Genomic DNA, 25476 nt, shown 5'->3' with positions numbered 1-25476 from the left:
TGTATACTGGGTTTAGCATAACAGAGATGTGGTCTGAGTAGCTCAGGTGGGGCCTAGGCTCTGCCCTGTATGCCCCGGGGATGTTTGTGTAAACAAGATCCAATGTGTTCATCTCTTTCGTTGCAAAGTACACATGTTGATGGAATTTAGGGAGCACTGATTTGAGATTTGAGCAGATTCTTGAGGATGAAAGACAAAATGCTGTGGCCTGCTGCAGAGTTCATATTGAGATGATCTTCCAGTATCAGGTTCTTGTAAAACAAGTTAGCTTTTAACCAATTACATATGCCGACAAGGCAGATAACAATGTTAACTTATCTTTTAAATCTACCTGAATGCATTTAATACTGCTCATCTTCTTTTTAGACAGCTATTATTGGCTACCTGCCTCTGAGGCAAAAGACAATATTAGCTTATCTCTGTCTTGTTGAAATCTATAATTAGTTAACAGTATCTGAAGAAAATGGCATTCAATCATATCTTAGTAGAGCTGCTGAAGGCGGATGTGGACTTCAGAAGGAGTTGTGCCATCTGTGATGAAGTAGTTTCTGCCTTAAAATCAATCTATATCAGTTCAGTATTTATAACAGAGCTTCCTATGGATTTCATAATAAACATAAATAATTAGACACATCATGCCTTTGTTTTAGTCAGACCCAAATTAATTACGATCCCCAGACTACTGTTCGGTGCTGCTGCACGTTTAATTCATAACTCTCCCCAGAGACTTCATTACAGTGGGTGTTAATGCAGCTGACCTGAAATCAGAGCTCTCCTGGGGAGTGAGTGAAAACAGCGCCAGGTTGGAACGCGTTCAATCTCCGTAATGCATACATTACAGCAGATTTACATCCAGTGTGCAATGTGCCAGTAAACTAATGTAAGTAAGTAGACTTGGAGGTCAGAAAAAGTAATAACTGGTAAACCCGTTCCTTTCTGTTGAGTCTACATAATGAGTGAAATGATTTACCAAACTGGGACATGGAGTGGGGAAATATAAGGATATATGGAGGAAATGAAAAGGCACAGATCAGTGGTGTTTGTGTGGAATTTTCCATACAGTGTTTTTTCAGGTAAACAATTTTAAAAGGGGCACTTTGTAGGTTTAAAGCCCTCTTATGTGTTTTTCTTTACTCCTGCCAACCCAACCCCTCTGTTAAAACACCTAGGATGCTTCCCAAAACTCTAATGGATGCATCCTTGATCTGTCAATCCTACCTACATACACCTGTGAAATCAAAGTCCACCATTATGAAAATCTTTAAAGAAGTACTAATTCTTAAAATGCACTCAGAGGAATCAGAGTCGTGGGGGAGTCTAGAGCCAATCCCAGCGAACTCGGGGCACAAGGTGGGGGACACCCTGGAAAACATTCCCGCACAAACATTCACACAGTACGGACAATTTGCAAATGCCAATCAACCTACAATGCATGTCTTTGGACTCGGAGAACATGCAAACTCAATGCACACAGGGTCAGAGATGGGATTCGAAAACCCAAATATACTGCTTATCTGCTTTTTAGGCAGCTATTATCGGCTACCTGCTTCTGAGGAATTAAACAATATTAACTTATCTCAGTCTTATAGGAACCTCATATTAGATAAAAAGTATTTGAGGCACATGGCAACCAATCATACCTTAGTAGAACCACTGTAGATGGCTGTGGACTTCAGTAGGAGTTGTGTTGTCTGTGTTGACCTTAGGCACTCTGGCCATGGCATAGAGAGTTTCTGATATCTTTTGTACACTTTTTTGGCCACGACCTTTAGAATCTTGAAGGTTGTAGTCTGACTGGCTCTCTGACTGTCTATGCTCCAGTTTCCAGTGAGGAAAAGGGATCAAGGAAAGAAAACAAGGAGGCACAATTTAAGAAGTGAGAGAAGGCTATGCATGCCTCATGGATGGAAAAAGGGTGGAGCTAACCAACTGTGGTTCGCCTAGGGTGGAGCTAATTTATCGACTGGGAAAATAAATAAATGAGCAAGATCATTTGCATGGTAACACTGACAACTAATGAAAATCCAAATCTTTATGAGGTATCTGCATTTATATGATTTTATACATTTAGAAACATTCAAACAGCACCTTTAGGTGTAAGCAGATTATGTAATGTACAGAAAACTGTGATATTGAAATTCTTTTCATACCATTCTAACCTTATGGTGCATACATAGAAACACACACACACACACACACACACACACACCTGACTGAAGCCCTTTTCAGGAGCAGGACTTGCTCACCTGTGCCTGCAGTGCACCATGTGTTTAGAGCGCCGAGCTGACAGCAGAGTCACAGCAGTAGCGTGCACAGCCAAATCATCACAAGATGGCTGGACTTCTCCTCACAACAGGAGGATGGAGCAGATGTTAAAGCAGCACTCACTCCAACCCTCCACACACACACACACACACACACAAACATATGCATAAGCAGTAGCTGTCACTCAGTTTCCACAAGTCATGGTTAGTACAAATTTAATCAATATCGCATGAGCAAGACTGAGGTCATACTGAATATCGGCATGTCTGTGATTTGGCCATAGGCATGCGCCTGCAAGGAGAGAGCCCTGGATAATCATAGCCGTGCCGTTATACTGAATATCGTTGAGAGTGTGATATTGCTTTTATATCAACAAGAAATGTATATCAAGTAATTAACATTTTGGACACAACATAACCAAAAGTAGAAATAGAAATCGATCCCAATGAATAGATCCCACTTTATAGCAACTGGCTAGCTACCTCACATTGATATGTACATTCCTGTTAAAGGTGTTTCCAGTGAAATTGACTTCCCTTCTTGCTTTTCAACGTCATCTAATGAGCTTTCACATTTTAAGTCAAAAGTTATATTCCTGAAAAATATCTTTGCTATACCCGCTGATGATGTTACTAACACTAGTGTGGTAAACGTTTCGAACTAGGAGTTGGACTTTTACATGGCGAATGTAGACAAGCGGAGTGATACATTCAGTGAAACATCCCAGTGCGGTTATAGTAAATATAAGTAGACTTGGAATGCTGCTCGACCAATCAAATTAGTGGACCGGAGCTAACTTTTGTATAATGAGCTCTGAATTATATACTGAATTATATAATGAGCTCTGAATTATATACTGTGTTCACTCTGGCAAACAATAGGTGACTGTTAATCTTCTATGTACATGTGAGACACAGAACCATCATTTCAGCGACATGCAACTTTGGATTTTCACAGCTGTAAAGTGATAGATCCAAACGAATGGCTTAGATGATTCCTGGTAAAACTCTATGGTGTATGTTGTCCAACGTCTCTTTTACTTCCTCACTCACAACTGTAGTTCCTGCCTGCAACTCGTTCATATTTAATGTTCGCATAAAAATGAATGAAAAACTGACAACCACAGTTTCCACCATACATCCTCTCATATACATCCTCTTGGAAGGAAATAGCTGACATTCTCAGTGCCTCTGGTGTGTTTAAGTAGCTTTTTTTGCTTTGCGAATCTGCCATCAAAGTTAGTCCACAACACGTACCCAATTATCACACTGATTAGTGCATTATTTAATTTGTTTTAATAACTTAGCTTTGGAAGTTACTACCATTTCTCATTGGAATTTAAAAAGCTCACGATTACAATAATCCACCATATCAGTTGGTACACAAGAGACAAAATATAAAACGACATGAGTGACTCGTCACTTGCTAGTGTGAACGTAGTATAAAAAAAAATGATGAGGTCCAACAACATCCAGCCAATCGGGACAAAGAGGCATCTCAACATTTCTGGCACTTATGTTACGTTGCATGTTTGGGGGGGTTTGGTGCTAAGTATCACCAAAAACACTGAGCATATCCTTATATAAACCAGACTGATCCTTAGCTTTACAACCACATAATACAAAATCCAGTGAGCCTTTCATTTCTGTGGTGACATTAGTGAGCAGAAAGCAGATTTTCCCTTCTTCATGCATCTCTTACGTACTGGCGCTAATGAAGGATGCGAAACAGAAACAACGATCTACTTCAAACATCTCTGATGTGCAGTGTGATGGTGGATGACTTGCTCTTCCTCATACATTTGAGTGTGTATGTAAAAATTATCCCAGACAGGGATAAGGGAAATGCTTTGAAGTATATTGCTGAGTCTCTTGATCTGCATGGGTTCCTTGTGGCTGTTTGGTTAATGTTTTTAACCTGCTAAAAGGGGTTCTACTTGAAACTTTCTTTTGAAATGGAAACCCTGTTGTAGGGTTCTTCAAAAAAAAATTTTAACAGTTCCCCCAGAGAAACAAACTGAAGAACCGTTCAGGTGCTTGTTGGAGCTTTTTTGTTGCACAGATGTGTAGGAATCATGTGATGGACTGGTGTTGCATCCAGGATGTATTCTGACATCATGCTCAGTGTTCCTGGGATAGATTCATAGATTCTATTTTTATTTTTATTTTTTTATCACAGCAGTTTTGACAGTAGTGCCTGTTGTAATTGAAAATGACAGGTTTATATTAATGAGCTCGTTCTAATAGGTTATCATTTCTATAGTAACAGCTGATTCGCAGGGACTTGCACGGCCAATGCTCCACAGCTTTGTGGTTTCTCAAACTATGGGATTTTTGGCTTATTAGCTTCAGGAGGGAGAAATAAGAGAGGCTGGTGAGGGAATGACTGTTCATAGCTGCAATCTCATACATGATAAGAGGAACTAATTTGTTTTGCAGATGTTTTCCACAACATTAAATGTAACTATAAATGGATCACACCAACCCTGTCATTGATTGTTTTCCTATAACAATGTTGCCCAGGCATGTTTATTTCTTACATAATCATAGCTGTAATATTATTCCCAATTCAAAAACAGAAAAACATGCTCAAGAGCAAGGATTCGATTTTGTGTGTGACTCGTGTGTGCTAATGAGAGAGAGTATACACTTTTGTTTTATTTACAAATATGATTTCCTTTCCAATACAGTAAAATAAAAACTTGATGAGATGTATAAGGACCTCGTATTGTCGTATTACTTTCAGTCATACAGTTATATTGCCATACTACTTTGCGTATGACAATATTTTAGCTAAAATGCTCGTATAACTTTGTAATTTAGAGATCAATTTTGGCAAAGCATGTTTAAGACTGTACGATTTTTCACACTTGATAGTGCTGTTGGGCTTAAGACCAGCTTAGGTGAGACTGAGAGCATAACCAATGGAGTCCGAGTCAAGACTGAGTATGACAGGTGGGCAAGACCAAGATGTGACCAACACCACACATGGCCAGACCAAGACCCTGTTTAAATAAAATAACCCATCTACTTTGGTATGATCATTTTGAACAAATAAGTACACGGGACATACATAGGACATGTTAAGCAGAGCCTACTTCTAGCAAGTGCTGCAGTCTAATCCTGTTTTACATCACTGCTATATAAAGCACACATGGGGTGGGTAGGTTATGAAGTTTGCATGAGATAAGTGAAATGACACAAAGTTTGCTAGTTATGCAATAGTTTTTTTTGTTTTGTTTTGTTTTGTTTTTTTTTAAGAAATGCAACAGGAAACAGTACAGCCAAGCTCATTTCCTTTGATTTAAGCATACCGCAGGTAAATAAAATGCATTAAATACTAGAATTTGCTTTGGATCATTCAGCTTTCTGAGACCAAAAACAACTGTGAATTACAAGTACAGACTTGTGCTATATTATTTCGAGCATAAGAGGATGAAATCATTTGAAACATTGTCACTTGAAATGTATAGGTGCTGTATAACTCCACATGCAGCGATAGACATTTACATTTTGTACTGTAATGGGAACATAACATAACATGTCTCTGTCTTCGTAGGCCGAGACAAGACTTGAGTTTATGACAAGACCAAGACCACTGATTTGAGATCTCAAAACCGGTCCTGAATACTATAACACTACTCGATAGAGTCTTCTCTGATTCCCTGTGAAACAGACTCAATATCTCAGCTTCGGATATGAGTTTTTCTTCTAGAAGACAGGATTCAAGCTCTTAATCCTCTGCTTCACTCCGCGTCCATCAGACCGAGCTCACAGGGATGCCCATCTTCCTCTTTTTTTCTGACAGAGATATATTTTCTTTTCAACTGCACTTGATATTGTGATTTTTGAACCTTCAAGCTCTTTCAGCTGTAGAACCGAATTAGTTCATGGTGAATTTGGTTCTGTAGAGCACAGGAGAGATTGAAGAAAAAAAAAAAGTCGATTGCAATTTTCACTGCACATTACTGAAATGTTTTTTTTTTGTGTGTGTGTGTGTGTGTGTGTGTGTGTGTTTTTTTTGGTTTTTTTTTTGCTCCCAAAAGTCCTTTAATAATAATAATAATAAAAAAATCCAATTAACATTTTTACACCTATGGGCTTTCTGAGCCATCATCAGAGACTCGTTGGACTTCACCTCAATGAGATGCCACTGCTGATTTCATGTGCAGAAATTGCAAAACAGCTTTGTTGTACAATTTCAGGAATAAGTTTTGCTGGGTAGCTCATGGCACAAGGAAATATATACTGCAGCAAAGGGGGAAACAGTGTGAGAGTGTGTTTTTTGGGAAAGAAATGTATCTTTTTTTCCACATGCCTTTCATGTTTTGACCCTTCTGGCCTACAGGGCCATTCTTTCAGTGTGGAGAAACATTCATGCCTTTCTGCCTTTATGTCCCCCGTGGCTGACTGGAGAACTCGCGTCTTTCTCCCAACAGCAGCGGATGTGTTGCCTTTTTCATTCATTATATATTCTCCAGGTTTTATCAGTATTCTCCAAAACTCAGCCAACCATAACCAAGATTTTTTATTATTTTTTTTAAATCCTTCATTGGCAGCAGAATATGCACTCTCTCTGACTCATACTCACCTCTGTTACATAATATCATAATTCCTTTTTCAAACCAGAGATGGACAACAAATATGCAGCACAAGATATTGCTTCAACAATCTCCAAAAGGTTAATAAAGTGTCAGAAAAAAGTGCCATATTTAGTATATTGTACTTGGAACACAATATGGCAGATATTATGTGTATGTGAGATAATGAACTGTAGGCAGTGCATTTATATATATATATTTTAAAATTTAGCAGACACTCATCAAAAACAGCTAGTGTAATAGCAGTCATCAACTGAAAATGACCCCATTATGACCTCTTCAGTTTATATCTTCAATATTGCTTTTCAACAATTTTAATAAACACCTCAATTGGACCTCATATCCAATAACCAAGTCAATATTCTTACAGATAAAAATGAAACACCTACAGACCAAGTTCCCATTTTCTTTCTATCACAATGCTGATACACAGAGGTGAAAACTACTGAAGTAACTGTACTTCAGTACTATAATTAAGTACACTATAATTTCACATGGTTTATTTATTCATTATCGTAGTATTTAATTTTTTTTTATTTTCAAGAAGATTTATTGTTAAGGAATTAACAAATAATTTCAAGTATGTAACCTGTACTTTTTGCTCCTTACATTTCATGTAGGGAAGTAGGTTTTTACAAATCTTAAAGTTAATTAGCCAAAAATTCAGTCAGTTTCACAGCCGTGCATCTTCATTCAAGGACTGCCTATTAGTGTCAGCACTACAAAATCACACCACCTGGAATCAGTTATTTTGTATATTTTGCCTGAGGGTTACCAGGTCTGCATGGTTTTCCTTTCACCTGGTTGCTACCAGTTGGCGATTGGACTTTTGCACACATTCATGATCTGTTTTATGACATAAATACAAAGGTATGTTGGAGGGTTTTTTTCATTCTTAAAGTTATAGTCTATATACTGTATGTATATGAGCTGCGGTTATAATTAAAATGATCTGAGTATACATTTTACTTTGAATCTGCTTAAACTAGTGTAGGTGGCACAGTGGTACAGCGGGTAGCATTACCGCATCACAGCTCCATCATCCCTGGTTCAATCAGGAGCTTGGCTTACTCTCTGTGTAGACTTTCGTGTGGTTTCTGTGTTTTCATGTGGGTTTCTACCGGTCAGTTGGTGACTTTAAATTGCCCCAAGGTGTGAATGTATGTGCATGGTTCCCTGTAATAGGAATAGTACCTGTACACTCATGCAATTATCCAGTCAGCCAATCATGTAGTAGAAGTGCAATGCATAAAATCGTGCAGGTACACGTCAAGAATTTCAGTTAATGTTCACATCAAACATCAGAATTGGGGGGAAAAAATGTGATCTCAGTTACTTTAACTGTGGCACCATTTGGTGCAAGATGAGCTGGTTTGAGTATTTCAGAAACTACTGATCTTCACAAGTTTTCATATGCAACAGTCTCTACAGTTAACACAGAATGGTGTGTGGGGGGAAACACATCCAGTAAGCTGCAGTGCTGTTAGTGGACATGTCTTGCTGATAAGAGAGGTTAGAGGAGAACGGCTAGACTGGTTCAAAGCTGACAGGAAGTCTGTAATAACTCAAACAAGCACTCTTTACAACCATGGTGAGCAGAAAAGCATTTCAGAATGCACAACACATCAAAATATGGAGGTGGGTGGGCTACAACAGCAAAAGACCACATCGGGTTCCACTCCTGTCAGCCAAGAACAGGAATCTGAGACTACAGTGGACACAAGGTCACCGAAACTGGACAGTTGAAGAATAAAAAAACTTTGCCTTAACTGTCTAGTCAAAGTAACTGAAATCACATGTTCCCCATTATGACATTTGATGTGAATATTAAATGCCGCTCTTGACCTGTATCTGCATGATTGTATGCATTGCGATGCTGCCACATGATTGGATAACTGCATGAATGAGCAGGTGTACAGGTGTTCCTATTAAAGTGGCTGCTAAGTGTGTATGTACTAATACAAGACCCATTTTTGAAGATTAATGAAAGTACTGTTTTTTTAGCAGTCGTGATAATACAGGGTCAGATTCAGAGTTTGGAATTTTAGCTAGCTAGTTTTCACTGGTTATTAGCTGATTAAGCTAGTTTGGTCACACAGACTTGGCAACCCTGGTCCAAACACTAATACTGTTGACAGTCCGCTATCAGGGCTCTAACTTCAGCTAAGGATCACTCTTACAGAAAGAAATGTGTCTTTTACCTCTGGGGGGAAAAAAGGATAATACCTTTACCTGCCATTAAATCTACAGTTTAGGCAAGTTAACTGTACATTTGGCTGCTTGCTACCTACTAAATGACTAATGTTATCTAAGTTCATTTCACAACTATTATCTAGTGAGATACATAGGCTAACTCATTCCTGCTCATAGCACACTTATGATATCTAGCTAGCATCATTCGAAGAGACCTAGCATCATACTTTATATAAGATAGATATTCTTTTCTCAAAATGTGTTAGCCATAGATGGAAAATCCTGAGGTAGCGCTAGCTAAGAGGATAATTAGCTTGTACACTGTACCACTGAGGCAGGAGTAATTTCATTGTAAATACAAATCTAGTTGCTTTTAACAGTCACAGTAATTTAGTGTGAAAATGCTATTTAAAGCCCTGTTTTTTCATTAACATCTCAGCTTTCTTTTCCCACTATTTTTCTCTTTCTTTTTGCCAAGTTTCTCACTTGCTCACCATAGAATAAAGTTATTTGTTGCTATATTTAATATGTGAGTAGATCTATATATGGAGATTTTTGACTTTTTAACATAATTATATTTTTGACCATAGAGTTCCACTTTTAACTGCCTTACATGTCGACTCAACACCCATACTTTCATTTCAGCAAATTTTATTTATTTTACTGTTCTTTCTGGGGCTTTTTTTCCCCACTCTAGCCATTACATCCTGCTTTCCTCCACAACAGTCCCCCAAAAAAAGCTCAATTCAGCTTTAATAATTTAATTTAGATACATATTGTTATTCTTGACAGTCATTACACAATATATATTTACAGATCATTATGAAATATCATTATAATGTACAGGATTTGATACAAAATCACCTTACAGATGCCTTGATTGATCTTTGCAGATACTTCCCTGTTCTGAAAAGTCGACTTCAAAACAGTATTTCGTTCATGCGCTCTCTCACGTTCTGTCCGTATCATCCTTTTCACATGTGCAGGCCTTGAGAAAGATTCAGTCTATTTTCTTGCTTTAGATTATTTTTCTCTGCGTCCCGATAGAGATCTTTTATAATAAGAAAGCTAATACATCAAAATATACCTGCTTAAATAATGATTTGTAACATTAACACCTAATATTATAACTATGAATTATAAAACGCTTTTTAACATGATTTCATATCATCTATAAGTTCTCTTTTTTTTTTAACTTAAATCTATTGGTAATGTTAATGGATTATAATTATATCTTTTATGGAACTCACCTTGTTCATTATAACACGTCGGAGAGATGTCAGTCAGCCGTATTGTCCCACTTGCATGTGAGTAGAGATAAGGAGCGTGTGATGTTTTCGATGACTTGGGTCTGGAACAAAGCCAGACGAAAGTTTGTTGAATTACGAGGATGATGATAATCTTCATTATGTCCAGCCACGGTGGTTCAAAACAATCCACATAACTCGATCGCCTTCACAAGTTCAGAATCCCCACCATAGGAGGGGCGAAGAAAGTCTGTTGGGTCGATAGGAAAGAGCGCCCCCTATTGCCCCATCCACATCTGCCCTGATAGCAATGCCAACATTATGATGAAGTTACCTGGTGTGTGTTTACCCTGTTTTCCTTTTAGAGACTCAGTGCTCTGCTTTGCACCAAATCAAACATGTTTTTATTTTTTAAAGAACAGAAGGAGCTTTAACTATTCAAAAGGAAAATGCATTGTGCTTCATCTCACAGCAAGAGATGTAGACAAAATAAAAACAAACTCAAGCATGCTTTAAAAAGATGTCTAACAGTTTAACTATAGGAAAAAAATGGGCTTTGAAGGATGAGCCCTTGAAAAAAAAAAAAATCTGCTCTAAAACTTTCCTGGATACACATAGCATTGGCTACAAAGTAAATAGATATAATCAGCAAAATAAATAAATAAATAAATAAATAAATAAATAAATAAATAAATAAAAATCTTTAAAATATATGCAAACACAAGCATAAATATTTGTCCACAGAGTAAGTTACGAATGACAATATATGTGATCTATTAAAACTCTGCAACTTTCAGTCTGGTTGATAGTGTATTTGTCTTTGTCAGTCATTATGGTGTTCTCAGAACAAAAAAAGAGCCAATCCTGACTCCTTTACCTCCATAAAATCTATTTTTCAAGAAACAAAAGGGACTCAGTGTTTTATATATTTTATCTTTTGAATGTTTTTGTACTTAATCCACTCCCGGACCCTTCTTAATGGACGTAGTAGAGCCAGTAGACCACATTAAAGAATGAGAAGACGGTTGGGAAAATCATCCTGGACCACTTGTCGATGGAGTTGACATCAGACAGGTCAGGGATGTTGACCTTGAGCTGAGAAGCACGTCGGCGTAGACGACTCTTCTTCTTCTCCAGTGCACCGGTGCCATAGTTGTGGCGTGCCAGCGCTGCCCGTCGATATTGCAGAGTGGAGCTGTCATACGACAGCATGGCACCTCGTGGGTCGCCCAGACCACGGGACAGATCGCCCGGACCCATCTCATTCTTCATCTCTACTGTGGTCAGCCGGATATCATCCGGATTCATCTGTAGAAAAGTATAACTTCCTGATTATACCTGTCTTATGGAACGTTATTGTGACCTTGTTCATTTTTAAGAGCTTAAAAAAAAAACAATCTAAAAACTACATGAAGCTATACTATGTGTTATGGAAATGTCATGATTAGCATGGAAGCAAAGCTCTTGTATTATTCTGCTCTACACAGGCAAACTGCAGTAACTATGTTACCAATGAAACAAAAAAAAGAAGTTTTATATGGAATGATATTTATTCCATTAGGATTTTAATCTAAATTTCGATGCTTTATTTTGACATTGTATATAAAATCAGTTCGTACAGGATTTTGCTGAGGTTTTTTTTTTTTTTTTTGTGATTGTTGCAGCCAAAAAAGCTTGATGTTGCTGTGGCTTTTTTCAAAATTTGCTGAAAACTACTTGAATTGGCATCTTTAATTTGTGAAATTGCAATTGCTGGAAATAGTTTTGCAAAATAGTCTTTCACAATGATGTTTGTTGGTAAATGAGACCCTTTAGCTGTACTCATGTTCGACACACGTGAATCGAAGAGAGCTTTTACTGAATGCACGTTGTGATGACGTCACATGACACGTCCCGGCCCAAATCTGCAGAAAATCTGCGGTAATTTTGAAAAATCGCAAGCTCCTCCAAATATTGCGCAGTTTCTTTGATTTTGCATTCATTTTTGCGATCGCAAAAAAATCCTGGAGGGACTATTAAATATTAAGTCGAATGAAATCAATTCAATCAAATTCAATTGTAAAATAAGCCGATGTAGAGGGTGGGGGCGGGGAATCGATCATTACTTGATGCTAGTTGGCTGAAATGGCAATAATAGAATCTGTGCTTCTCTTTAAATGCTCGGCTGTAGCATTGTATAATTCTGAATTTGAATTTGTTCAGTTGAAACGCTGATTAAAGATCAAATCTAATTTTGTACATTACATAAATGTTTTGGATATTTTAGAATTTAAATTTCAAGAATGAATTCATCTGAAGACTTAAAAAATTTAATTATGAAATACAAATATAAGAATTCAATGCTATACGTTTCTAAATAAAACATACCAATTCTGAATTGGATATTGACATTCAAATCCTATTGGCATAAATATCATTCCATAGTTTAAAAAAAAAACACACACATTTAGACCATATTTTAATGTCCATCTTTAAATCTGTCCAAGGCCAAATTAAATGTCCAAAACTTTTGCCTCAAATTTGACCCAAACTGTAGTTTCTGCATTTTGCCTTTATTATCTGTAACTTCCTGATAAAAGTTCTTAGATTAAACTCCTAATTGACTTAGATTTATGACAATACAAAACATACAATTACTACTTGTTTATTCAATAGCAAAATGTCAAATATGTATAGCCATTTCCGAATTTCAACCACACTGTGGTTAAAATTCTGTCTGCAAATCGAAATAATCAGGCAAACAAATGCAAAGGAAAAGGAGAACTCATGAAGACAAAGGTCCAGAAGAGCAGTGAGGGAAAAGGCTGCTGAAATGAAGAGAGAAAGAGGCTGGAAAAAAACGAGGAGAAGATGAGATTGAGCTCCTCTAGATGCTCCTGCTATTCTTCTGAATCACTCCGCTACCGAGAAGCAAAGCAACCGCACTGCTCCTCTCCTATCCTAGCGTGGGTGTTAGTCTTGTCATGAAGCTTTTAGTCTTTGTTGGACAATGACTATTGATTTAACCACCAAAGTGACTAACCAAAAAATGCATCATCCTTTTTCTTTTTACTTGTTTTGTCATGGTGTCTTTGTCATGCTGATTTAAATGGCTTTGAACAGCTAAAACTGCCACCGATGACTAATGCTTTTAACAAACGCACAATTTGCATAATTGCTATAGGATTCAAACACAGAGTTTTTGAGGTCGGGAATCCAGAATAAAACAAAAACTGGAAAAAGGTCAAAAAACCAAACATCAATACAGGTCAGTCAAAAAAACAAAACAAAAAAACAACCAACCAAACCAACAAAAAAACAGACAAGCTAGAGTTAAAAATGTCAAACTATCATCAAAAGTGGCTTAGAAACGCAGTACTGAGATATAAAAACCATGTGTCCTGCTCCGTATTCCCTATACAAAGAGCAAAGTGTATTTAGGTTACATTATTTGGACAATAACCTAAGTGAAGGATGATATTTGTAATATTTAGATTAGAGTTTTGCAAATCTGTTTGTTTGTTCGGTTTTAAAAATGTACATCATGTTTTGAATCTAATTATAAATTGATTTTGTATTCCATAAATTTCATTTGTACACAAGGCTTTAAAACAGAATTTAAATTTAATTTCAATTTAAAAATAATCAACCTTACAAAAAAATAAATCTAATTTATATTTTGGTACCACAACTCCTTTCCAATTCAGTCTATTGAATTCTGATTGAAATTTTACACACTGAATTTGAAATCACCAAAATCTGCATTATCTATCTATCTATCTATCTATCTATCTATCTATCTATCTATCTATCTATCTATCTATCTTTATATATATTAACCATTTGCAGGTGACTGTTGTGCTGTCCCATAAATTTTGACAATTGCACCTATAGAGTTTTGAGAATGTTAAAACTGTTTCAAATCATGAGCCAAAGCAATCAATTAATTTGAAATGAAACTTCATATAGCATGACTAAAATCCAAATCCTAATGGTGCAAATATCACTCCATAGTTTTCATGGGCACACTCCATTTTCTCCACCAAGATCATTTTCCCTGCACCTGGAGATCATAACAGTCCCGAAATCTAATTATTGAACTACTTAATGCTTTTCCAAAGAGAAACCCAACACTTAAGCATTCTTTCAAAACAAGAAAAAAAGGTTGTAGTGGGCGAATGGTAAAACTCATGCGTACTGGGAAAGAGCTTCAAGTGCAAACAGCAAATCAAATGGAAAAAAAGGGGAGTGGAAGTGGTGGAAATGATGATCATCACTATTCTAAGCCAACTAAAATCGATGAATTACAAAAAAACAACTCAGGTGGTTGGAATATTGGTGTCATTTTTCATTCTAATTGCGTATATATATCGATGCAGATCCATTTTTTTTTTTTTTTTTTTTTTTTTTTACTTTTGAGTCGAGAGGGCAGTACCTTAAGTCTCTGCTCGCCTAGTCCTAATGCAGCATCGTCGGCAAAGATTGGATCCCACATCGAGTCATACACGTCAATTTCCCTCTGTTTCATTCTGGCATACAGAGCATCGTCTCTCTGAACTACATTTCCCACCATCCACTGAAAGTACACAAAATCAGCACTGTTACTTCGGGAAATGGAAGCTTGTGACACTCAGAGATAGAGAGAGAGAAAGAGAGAGAAAGAAAGAGGAGAGAGGGACAAAGAGAGAAGGACTTTCGCACATCTAGCTCATTTAGCTCAATAAGATTATGAAGCGAGCAGATTGACGCCCTGCCAGCTCTCAGCTGAGAGATGACTTTTACCCTGTGAAACGGCAAGGTCACCACTTATTGCTACCAAAATCTGAGCTCTGCTCTACCAGAGAGAGAAAAAAAACCACAAACGCATCCCTTGGTGGGTGAGTATCCAATAGATGGGGTGGATCAGTAAGCCTATGCTGCTGGGGGGGAAAAAAAGATGAATTTCCAGAGTTGTAACAAAACCTAAAGCCCATTGATCCTGAAAGAGGCCCGGCTTGAAGTCACAACACATAACCCTCAAAATAACAAACCAGCCACTGCAGAGGAACAGATGCAGACAACTAAACCCTAACAATCCCCTTTTTTCTCTGAAGGCATCCGGACACACGCTACCTTGTTCGGATCGGGTCGTAGTTTCTCGTTGTTGGCGGTGGCAGCTTTCTCAGCTGCCTTCTTCTGCCTCTGGGGTCCCTGACCGAAGAAGATGTAGTTGACGAAGGCATACTCGAGCAGGGCCAGGAACACAAAGACGAAGCAGCCCATCAGGTACATGTCTATAGCTTTCACGTAGGGGATCTTGGGAAGAGTCTCTCTCAGGTGGGTGTTAATGGTGGTCATGGTCAGCACCGTGGTGATACCTGCAAGTGTAACAGTACAGAGAAACATCGATATGTTGTGTTGTCCTATTGTAAAGCAATGAAGGATGCACAGTTTCCCTTACTACAAATGTAGTCGAACAGCCAAGACAAATTTGGTGTCTTTATTTTAGTTTCATCAACGATAAACTTGGGGCTATAGGCTTTGTTTAACTGTTAGCTTCATTAGCCTCGTCACTCCAGTGGAAAAAATAAAGACACTAAACTAAACATGTCTTGGCTGATTAAATACATTTAGGGCAAGAAGAAAACTGTGTAAATCAAGGATGGCAGTATGGCACTTCACTAAGATTAAGTGTACAGCACAAGGCATGTGCTCATATTAAAGGAGCAGGTTGTAATGTTTAGAGGTCACTGCTGCGTGTTGAGGAGAATCTCAATCAACGTATCGACAAGCCTTGCTCATCATCCCTCTCTACTCCCGAATTAACTGAGCAGCTCTGCTCCATCTGGGGTGGCGCTAATTCCTGAGCCAGAAAAACTGAAACAAAATAACCTCAAATCAAGAAATCCACCCTATTTAAAGATATGTTTAAAATTTGGATGATTGCATGCCAAGAAACATGTAAACAAGATAAATTCCAGCTTTAAAATAGTATTTAAGGGTTGTAATGTACAGACACCAGTATGGTATTCACTCACTCACTTTCAGTAACCACTTTATCATAATCAGGCTTCTCAATCCACAGCCTACCCCAGGAATTCTGGGATCAAACCCAAGACCCTGGAGTCTGCCAGTATGACATCATGTAGTATATTGTAGTAAACAAAAGATAACAGCAGAATACACACCAAGGACAGGAGTAAGGCACAGTATAATACCGCAGTTCATAAAATCAGTGTAATAGAACACTATGACAATATAAACATTTTCATATCACTATAATCACAGTATTACAGATTACTGCAGTTTGTTTGTGTCTTGTTGGAAAGCTTGTTAACCTAAAAATGAACCTTAGTATGCAGGAAATTTAGGACTCCCTTCAGTGTTATCAAATATTATAACGTCTTGCCTGCTGTGCAATAACACTTGTTTATTTCCTGGCAATCCCTGGCAAGCTTTTCAGCTAAAAACAACCTCCCTCCCACAACTCCCAACTGGAACACAGTGATAGTGAAATGCACATCTTATAACTATAGCGAGCACTACCGTACACCACAATGTAAACAATGCACTACTCGATTCTGATTGGTCCGTCAATGTTGATTCATTTTCTATAACAGCAGCACTGACAGTAGTTCCAGTTGCAAGCTTTACATTTACATTTATAGCATTTGGCAGACACCATTATCCAGAGAGACTTACATTTATCTCATTTACACTCAACTGAGCAGTTGAGAGCCAAGCGCCTTGCTCAGCAGTGGCGCCTTGGTAGTGCTGGGACCTGAACTTATGACCTTCTGGTCAGAAGTCCAATGTCTTAACCACTGAGCTACTACTGAGCTTTATATGAACTCGCTTATTCTAATACATTATTCTCTCTATAGTAACTTACACACGGACTTATATGATGGACTCTTCACATAAACAGATTTTAAAATGTGTATAATTGTTGATATGATGAAGTTTTCTCTGACGAGATGTTTATTTAGCATATTTGGAAGTCCTTTGTAACAGTCAGAAGTAAGGTGTTCCTTTAAGTTTTCTGTATATGTATAGGCAAGTCTTCAGGATAGAGAGCTTTGCACTTTCTCTGTAACATGACCAGCATCATTTTTTTGTCTTAGAAACTTCGATAGAGGAAAAAAAGGGAGGCTTCTGAGGGAACAACTGTTTGTAGCTGCTATAATGTAAGTGATAACAGGAACCAACTTGTTTAGCGGACATTTCACGAATATTAACGGTTAAGTAAATGGATTTGAAATATTGGCATTGGCAAATTGTTGTGGTATAAAACTTTGAGGTGGTAACATCATCATACCACTGTGTCATCGATTATTTTCCTGTAACAGCACAACTCAATCTACTTTACTCCTTACATAATAAACCACTGAATAGAATGAAATAAAATAGAATAGAAAACCAAACCCAGCTCAGATGACAATACAGAACAGTGACATGGACACTACACTCAGTTTTTTGGGTTATCCCTCTGGGATAAATGTCCTGTGTAGAACCCTACAACAAAGTGTTTTCCTATCAGAAAGGCTTACTAAGAATCCTTAATTATTAAACAAACCCTTAAAGAACCCTTGAAGAACCTCTTTTTCTAAAAGCACATGTATTAACTGGGTATGTGTAGGGTACAAACTCAAAATTATTGGTAACTACAGTATGTTCTTCTTAACATCTAGAACCTGTCAGGTAATTAAACTGTTACATTATTTGGAAAACCATTTCTGATAGAAAAACACTCAGTTGTCGTGTTTTACATAGAACCTTTAAGAGGACAACCAAAGAACTCTTATGGTGCTTTTATACATGCCATTTTTTCTCAACCACCAGCACATGTAACCCTATGGGAGGCGGCTACAAGGTGGTCGAAATATGGCTGCTTTTAAAAAGCACTGCTGCTGGTGATTTTTCGGACACAGCAGAGCTTCCAAAAAGTTGGAAAATGTTTTCATTAAATCTTTTTAGAAAACTGATGTCAAGTGCTTTTTTTCCCTTCCAGTTAATCACAGTTTTAAGGTTTAGCAAGAAAAAAATGGAGAACCAGTTTAAAAAAAAAAAAGTCTTGTTAGTGAGAGAATATAAGGAGATTTACGACAAGGTGACTTGAAAATATTTAATTGCTGATGTTACAATGTTCCAATGATTGTGTAATTTTGGGATACACTTGTTTGTGATGTCCAACTTTAACTGTGCATTCATTCTGCATGCATTCAAGTTGTAGCTTAATTTCTCTTTTTTTATTTTCATTTTCTGCTTCCGAAGTCAAAGTGAAGATAAACAACCTCCACAAACCAATCTTTACTTCAGATTATTTTAAACCATCACAATATACAGTGGGGGAAATAAGTATTGGATGCGTCAACATTTTTTTTCAGTAAATATATTTCCAATTTCACATGAAATTTTCACCAGACATCAGTATTAACTCAAGAAATCCGGAAATATAAAGAATTCACAACATTAAAGTCCATAATTAAAGTTATGTGTAATAAAGTGGAATGACAAGGGAAAAAAAGTACTGAACACAAGAAAAAGCAGTTCTCCAAGGTAAGGTAAGGCAAGGAACCAGCTGAAATCTGTAAGTAATTATACCCCCTATCTGTGCAAATTAATATCAGCTGGGTTAGTACATTGATGGTCTATAAAAAGGCTTTACGTTACCAAGGTGTCACACAAGAAACATCTCATGATGGGTAAAAGCAAAGAGCTCTCCCAAGACCTTCACAACCTTATTGTTGTGAAACATATTGATGGAATCAGATACAGACGTATTTCATAACTTCTGAATCCTCTAGTAAGCACCATTGAGGCCATTATCCACAAGTGGAAGCAACATCACTCCGTCATCAACCGGCCACGCACAGGAGCTCCTCCAAAATTTCTGATCAGGGAGTCAGAAGAATAGTCAGAATAGTAGCCCAAGATCCAAGGACCACTCGGAAAGAGCTCCAGAAGCACTTGGAGGCAGCAGGTAGCATCATCACAGAGAAAACAATAGGCAATGCACTCCACTGCTCACGCTCACCCCGCAAGACTCCATTACTAAAGAAAAGGCATGTCGAAGCTCGTTTAAAGTTTGCTACAACTCATTTGGACAAGACTATGAAATACTGGGAGAGTGTAGTCTGGTCAGATGAGAGCAAAATTGGACTTTTTGGCTGTCATACTGCACACCATGTTTGGAGAAGAAATGGCACTGCACATCACCCTAAAAACACTATACTAACAGTGAAGTTTGGAGGTGGAGGCATCATGGCGTGGGGCTGTTTTTCATCACATGGTACTGGCAGACTTAATATAATTGAAAGAACGACGAATGGAGTCCTTTACCAGGAGATTCTTGAGAAGAATCTGCTGCCATCCACCAGGATGATGAAGATGAGACATGGGTGGACCTTCCAGAAGGACAACGATCCAAAGCATACAGCAAAGGAAACACTCAATTGGTTTCAGAGAAAAAAACTAAAGGTGTTAGAATGGTCCAGTCAATCACCTGACTCGAATCCAATTGAACAAGATTTAAAGACAATATGTTTAGAAGAATGGACCAAAATCACACCTGAATACTGCGGCCCATTCATTTCTTCATACAGGAAGTGTCTTGAAGCTGTCATTACAAACAAATGCTTCTCCACTAAGTTTCAAATAAATTTCATTTAGCGTGTTTTTTCCTGTTTCATTCCTCTTTATTACACATAACTTCATTCATGGACTTTAATGTTTGTATTTCTTTATATTTGCAGATTTCTTGAGTTAATACTGATGTCTGGTGAAAATTTCATGTGAATAACCTCATTGGAAATATATTTATTGGAAAAAATGTTGATGCGTTCAATACTTATTTCTCCCAGTGTAGAGCTGCATGGTATAAACAGTGTCACTTTCTTATGCAAAGAAATTCACAAGAAAACAATGTAATTTCTTAACTACTATATTTCTCTACTTTAACGCTTCAGATTTGTTTTTATTTATTTTCCCATGGTAATGTCGCCGTCTTCGTGCAGGAATCTTTTATCTATGGCACAGTTATACCAAAGCCCAAATGGTGTAATCCCTCTGCAGGCATACGTCTCTGTAGTACTGGATTTAATCCCACTCTACAGTTATGAGAAACCTTAACGATACTGCAGCCTAGAAAACAGAGGAGCTTCTTATTACAAGATATTAAATAACCCCACTCCAGGCAAACTTAATACTTATATAACGTCACCATTTATCATCCTCATAGCACCATAAGATGAATCCATAAATCAACTATGTGACAACACGGCTGTTTAATGGAAAACATGGAAACGCTCCCATGTGCATCTCGTCTTCCTTTCCCAGTCACAGCTCGGGCTGCATACACACAGCCTGTATTTCAGACATACAGTATACGCGGCCAAGTGCCTCTTTTAGTCACTTCAACTGCTTGTTTTTATACAGCCCAAAACCAGTGAAGGTAAATGTACTGAAAGTCTCGATTCATGTAAAAGCTCTCAGGTAAAAGATGATGTACTGTACAGGTTCAAATTCTTTAGTCAAGTTGAAATAGAAAACGATACAAGGAATGTCGGAAAACATTAGTTAAGGAGAACTAACAACAGCTTTATTCCTAATCTGTTGAATGTTTGCTGTTGATACAAACTAGAGAAATGTCACAATATAAACTACAGTGATAAATACAAAGTGTACTTAGCGACAGATTGATTACACTGATGTCTATTAGGTCTCATTCTTACTTTAACATCTGTTCAAATTTGGTTAGGAATTTAGATAGACTCCTTGAAACTGTCTGATTGTAAAAAGTAAAAGTAGGGATGCACCAATGCCAGTACTGGTGCTGGGTATTGATCCGATTCTGCACTCAGATCCCGACATCTGATACCACATGATACTACATGCAAAAAATCTTAGTGTACAGTATTGTGTTTATGAACAAACAACATGAAATTATTTGGTACTTCATAATTAATTATCCAAATGCACGCTGTGAAAATATCAAGAGGAAGAACTAAAGTATCTTCCTCCAATACAAGTAACTTGAGAAACCCAGCTCATTTCTACAGCAAACAACGCTCCAGCAAATACTAGATAGCGGGAAAGAAAATGTCTACAGACAATGCTAGCTAAGTGAAAATAACAGCTCTTACACAGTATGTTGTTCTTGATAATCATCTCTCCTTGACAGTGAGGGATTCTGACACAATAAAGACAATGAAACATACTTTGCTTACAGCTGAACAGAAATGCTTTTCTGAAGTGAAACGAAACTTGCCCTCCACTCCAACCATATTCGAGCCAACATACAGTAACCATGTACCTAGCTAATGCATGTCAGCTAGCTAACGTTATAAAGAACAAGTGCATTAGCACGTATGTGGACCTGTTTCATAGCCATTGTGCATACTGGGGAAACATAAACAGACGTAAATTAAATGTTCTGATTAATTCCAAGCAGATTACACAAGTCAGTATCGGTATAAGCGGGTACCAAAAAACGTCTATGAAAAAAAGATGGTATCGAAGCATACCTACTAAAAAGCCACATTATGACACATTATAGAGAAAGGTAGTGGTGTCTGAAAATGTAGTGAATAGAGAGTATCGATTTTTCTTTTGAAATATAGTAAGTAAAAGTCAAAATGCCACTAAAGTACAGATACTTAAAAACCAGACTTAAGGTCCCCATGACATCAAAAGTCATGGGTAGTTTAGTTTTGTAGCTTTTAGTATGAATATGTCAGCCTTAAGGTTATATATAAGTTAGTGCGCTCCAAAACTATGACAAAATTCGCATTTAGAAGATATACAGTATCTCACAAAAGTGAGTACACCCCTCACATTTTTGTAAATATTTGATTATATCTTTTAATGTGACAACACTGAAGAAATGACACTTTGCTACAATGTAAAGTAGTGAGTGTACAGCTTGTGTAACAGTGTAAATTATCTGTCCCCCCAAAATAACTCAACACACAGCCATTAATGTCTAAACCTCTGGCAACAAAAATGAGTACACCCCTAAGTGAAAATGTCCAAATTGGGCCCAATTAGCCATTTTCCCTCCGCCGTGTCATGTGACTTGTTAATGTTACAAGGTCTCAGGTGTGAATGGGGAGCAGGTGTGTTAAATTTGGTGTCATCGCTCTCACACTCCTTCATACTGGCCACTGGAAGTTCAACATGGCACCTCATGGCAAAGAACTCTACGAGGATCTGAAAAAAGAACTGTTGCTCTACATAAAGATGGCCTAGGCTATAAGAAGATTGCCAAGACCCTGACACTGAGCTGCAGCACGGTGGCCAAGACCATACAGTGGTTTAACAGGACAGGTTCCACTCAGAACAGGCCTCGCCATGGTTGACCAAAGAAGTTGACTGCACGTGCTCAGCGTCATATCCAGAGGTTGTCTTTGTGAAATAGACGTATGAGTGCTGCCAGCATTGCTGCAGAGGTTGAAGGGGTGGGGGGTCAGCCTGTCAGTGCTCAGACCATACGCCACACACTGCATCAAATTGGTCTGCATGGCTGTCGTCCCAGAAGGAAGCCTCTTCTAAAGATGATGCACAAGAAAGCCTGCAAATAGTTTGCTGAAGACAAGCAGACTAAGGACATGGATTTGTGGAACCATGTCCTGTGGTCTGATGAGACCAAGATAAACTAATTTGGTTCAGATGGTGTCAAGCGTGTGTGGCGGCAACCAGGTCAGGAGTATAAAGAAGTGTGTCTTGCCTACAGTCAAGCATGGTGGTGGGAGTGTCATGGTCTGGGGCTGCATGAGTGCTGCCGGCACTGGGGAGCTACAGTTCATTGAGGGAACCATGAATGCCAACATGTACTGTGACATACTGAAGCAGAGCATGATCCCCTCCCTTCGGAGACTGGGCCTCAGGGCAGTATTCCAGCATGATAACGACCCCAAACACACCTCCAAGACGACCACTGCCTTGCTAAAGAAGCTGAGGGTGAAGGTGATTGACTGGCCAAGCATGTCTCCAGACCTAAACCCTATTAAGCATCTGTGGGGCATCCTCAAACGGAAGGTGGAGGAGCACAAGGTCTCTAACATCCACCAGCTCCGTGATGTCGTCATGGAGGAGTGGAAGAGGACTCCAGTGGCGACCTGTGAAGCTCTGGTGAACTCCATGCCAAAGAGGGTTAAGGCAGTGCTGGAAAATAATGGTGGCCACACAAGATATTGACACTTTGGGCCCAATTTGGACATTTTCACTTAGGGGTGTACTCACTTTTGTTGCCAGCAGTTTAGACATTAATGGCTGTGTGTTGAGTTGTTTTGAGGGGACAGCAAATTTACACTGTTACACAAGCTGTACACTCACTACTTTACATTGTAGCAAAGTGTCATTTCTTCAGTGTTGTCACATGAAAAGTTATAATCAAATATTTACAAAAATGTGAGGGGTGTACTCACTTTTGTGAGATACTGTATACGCGTTCAAAATTTACACTCTCTCTCTACAAACAATACGGATCAATGATTTTGATGACCTCATTCTGCACTTCAGCTTCTTATCAGATTTTCTGTCCAGTCAAATGCTCTCTAGAATCTAAAGTGTCCCACCCCCAACATTATAAAAATAAAAATGTTTCAGTGGAAATTACGTCAACAAATCAAACAACACTACACATTTCAAGGCACTTCATGGAGACTTTAAGTGCAGTAACAATGTAATCGTATTGTACTTTGTTACATTCCACCTCCGTTGTGGTTAAGGTGTTAAGGATCTGTATGCACAATTAACTCATCGGAGCACACATGCAATTATGGAATAAACCTTACATACACTTTGTAGAGAAAGTTCAACAAAGAATGGAAGACAAGACGCAAAAAAGAAAGAGACAAAGGGGATGGAAAAAGGACACAGACTGAGCAGAACAGCAATAGTCAAGGAAATAGAGAAAGAAATAGAGAAAAAGCTAGACTTCTAATACCGCTATCGTGTTTCACTATGAACAGCATAAACACAGAGGTTTAACACATCTGCCATATGTCCCTCTGTGCAGACTGGAGAAATTGTAAATCACTTCTAATCCACAGAACAACCATTCAGTGATCATTTTGTCAGCATAATCAGAGGCAGAAGATCAGATCAGCGATGGATGTGCTAAAGCTGCAAAGCTCCTTTATTGAAGTCAGGTAATTTTTACACCCACACAAACCCAGACGTCGTGTAATTTGGTTTGGGAAAGCTTGCAGCCAGAACGCTTGATCACGAAGCATCTAGGGTTTCTACCGGAGGTTACTTCGTGCATCCAGTGCACATTAGACATATTGTACTGGACTTTTGGTGGTCTACTGGAATCCCTCAGGCCTTATGATTAGAAAGCCCTCCTCTTGCTTGGGGCGGATGATATCATACAATTGATCCATGAGCCCGGAACCATGCTGTACACAAAAGGAAATGTGCAATGGAAAAATCAATAAAGTTTAAATATCCCAGTCAGAAATAATGATGTGAAACACAATCATTCTCTAGACGCGTTTCGTCTTAAAAGATTCTGTACTGTTGCACAAGACGTCATAGTCAGATGCCATAAAACAAACAGTACAGGGAAATGACACCTAACTTGGTGTTTTTCATGATGAAAATGATTGTTTTCAAAGTAGCAAGTGTTAATGCTGGGAAAAAAATTAAAGCTAGAGAAATCAAAAATCAACATCCTTTAGGAAGCATTAAGGATCGTGTTATAATCATATCTTGGCACACAGTTCACAGCCAAAATCATGGCATGCACAGTGAACTGTAAGCCTTCAATATTAACCTCATAAAATGTTACATGTTATTATGACATAGCAACATGGTTTTCATTCGTAATTTAACCTGGGAGATTGACATTTATGAATAAAAGACAGACCCCCCCTCAACAAATGCATTAGTAATTCCCTGTCTTTGGTCAGTGACTTGCTGCTCTAAGTGGACTGTTTTGTTTGAACAAGGGTAGAACATTCCCTGCAAAGCATGTGTATTTTCCCGAAGGTGAAGTCCTGGAACACAGCATTAGCTAACACCCCCAGTCAATTCAGTCAATAAATCGGAACATGGCAGCAACTTGCACCAGCTGAATGCAAGTTTGACCATATGTCAGGGTGGAAAGTCGGTGCTAAAGCATACGTTAGTATTCGAGTAGTTCATTTGAAATAAAAACATGTAAACATGTACTTTTTTACTCTAACACATTGTCTACTTTGAACAGAA

At 38.1% G+C, this 25476-nt stretch overlaps 1 protein-coding gene across 5 annotated transcripts in view; it reads right to left on the bottom strand.

Annotated features, from left to right (window-relative positions):
• Positions 1 to 2376: 2376 nt before the first annotated feature.
• gabrb2a (gamma-aminobutyric acid type A receptor subunit beta2a) overlaps positions 2377 to 25476 on the bottom strand; it is a 77486-nt gene continuing 54386 nt past the window's right edge. For 2 of the 5 annotated variants that reach the window (XM_053641299.1, XM_053641300.1), the window contains exons 8-10: positions 15397 to 15641; positions 14720 to 14860; positions 9252 to 11613 (exon numbers count right to left, since the gene is read on the bottom strand). In XM_053641299.1, coding sequence (XP_053497274.1) covers positions 11281 to 11613; positions 14720 to 14860; positions 15397 to 15641 — 719 coding nt within the window. In that variant the 3' untranslated portion in view covers positions 9252 to 11280. Of the gene's footprint in view, positions 2396 to 9251; positions 11614 to 14719; positions 14861 to 15396; positions 15642 to 25476 lie in introns of those variants that run through there. The other 3 variants (XR_008387649.1, XR_008387648.1, XM_053641301.1) reach the window with 3 other exon arrangements.

The sequence above is a fragment of the Ictalurus furcatus genome, chromosome 14, assembly GCF_023375685.1.
Source record: "Ictalurus furcatus strain D&B chromosome 14, Billie_1.0, whole genome shotgun sequence".
NCBI lineage: Eukaryota > Metazoa > Chordata > Actinopteri > Siluriformes > Ictaluridae > Ictalurus > Ictalurus furcatus.
Note: the sequence above shows the minus strand (reverse complement) of the source record. Positions and strands in the feature narration are given on the sequence as shown.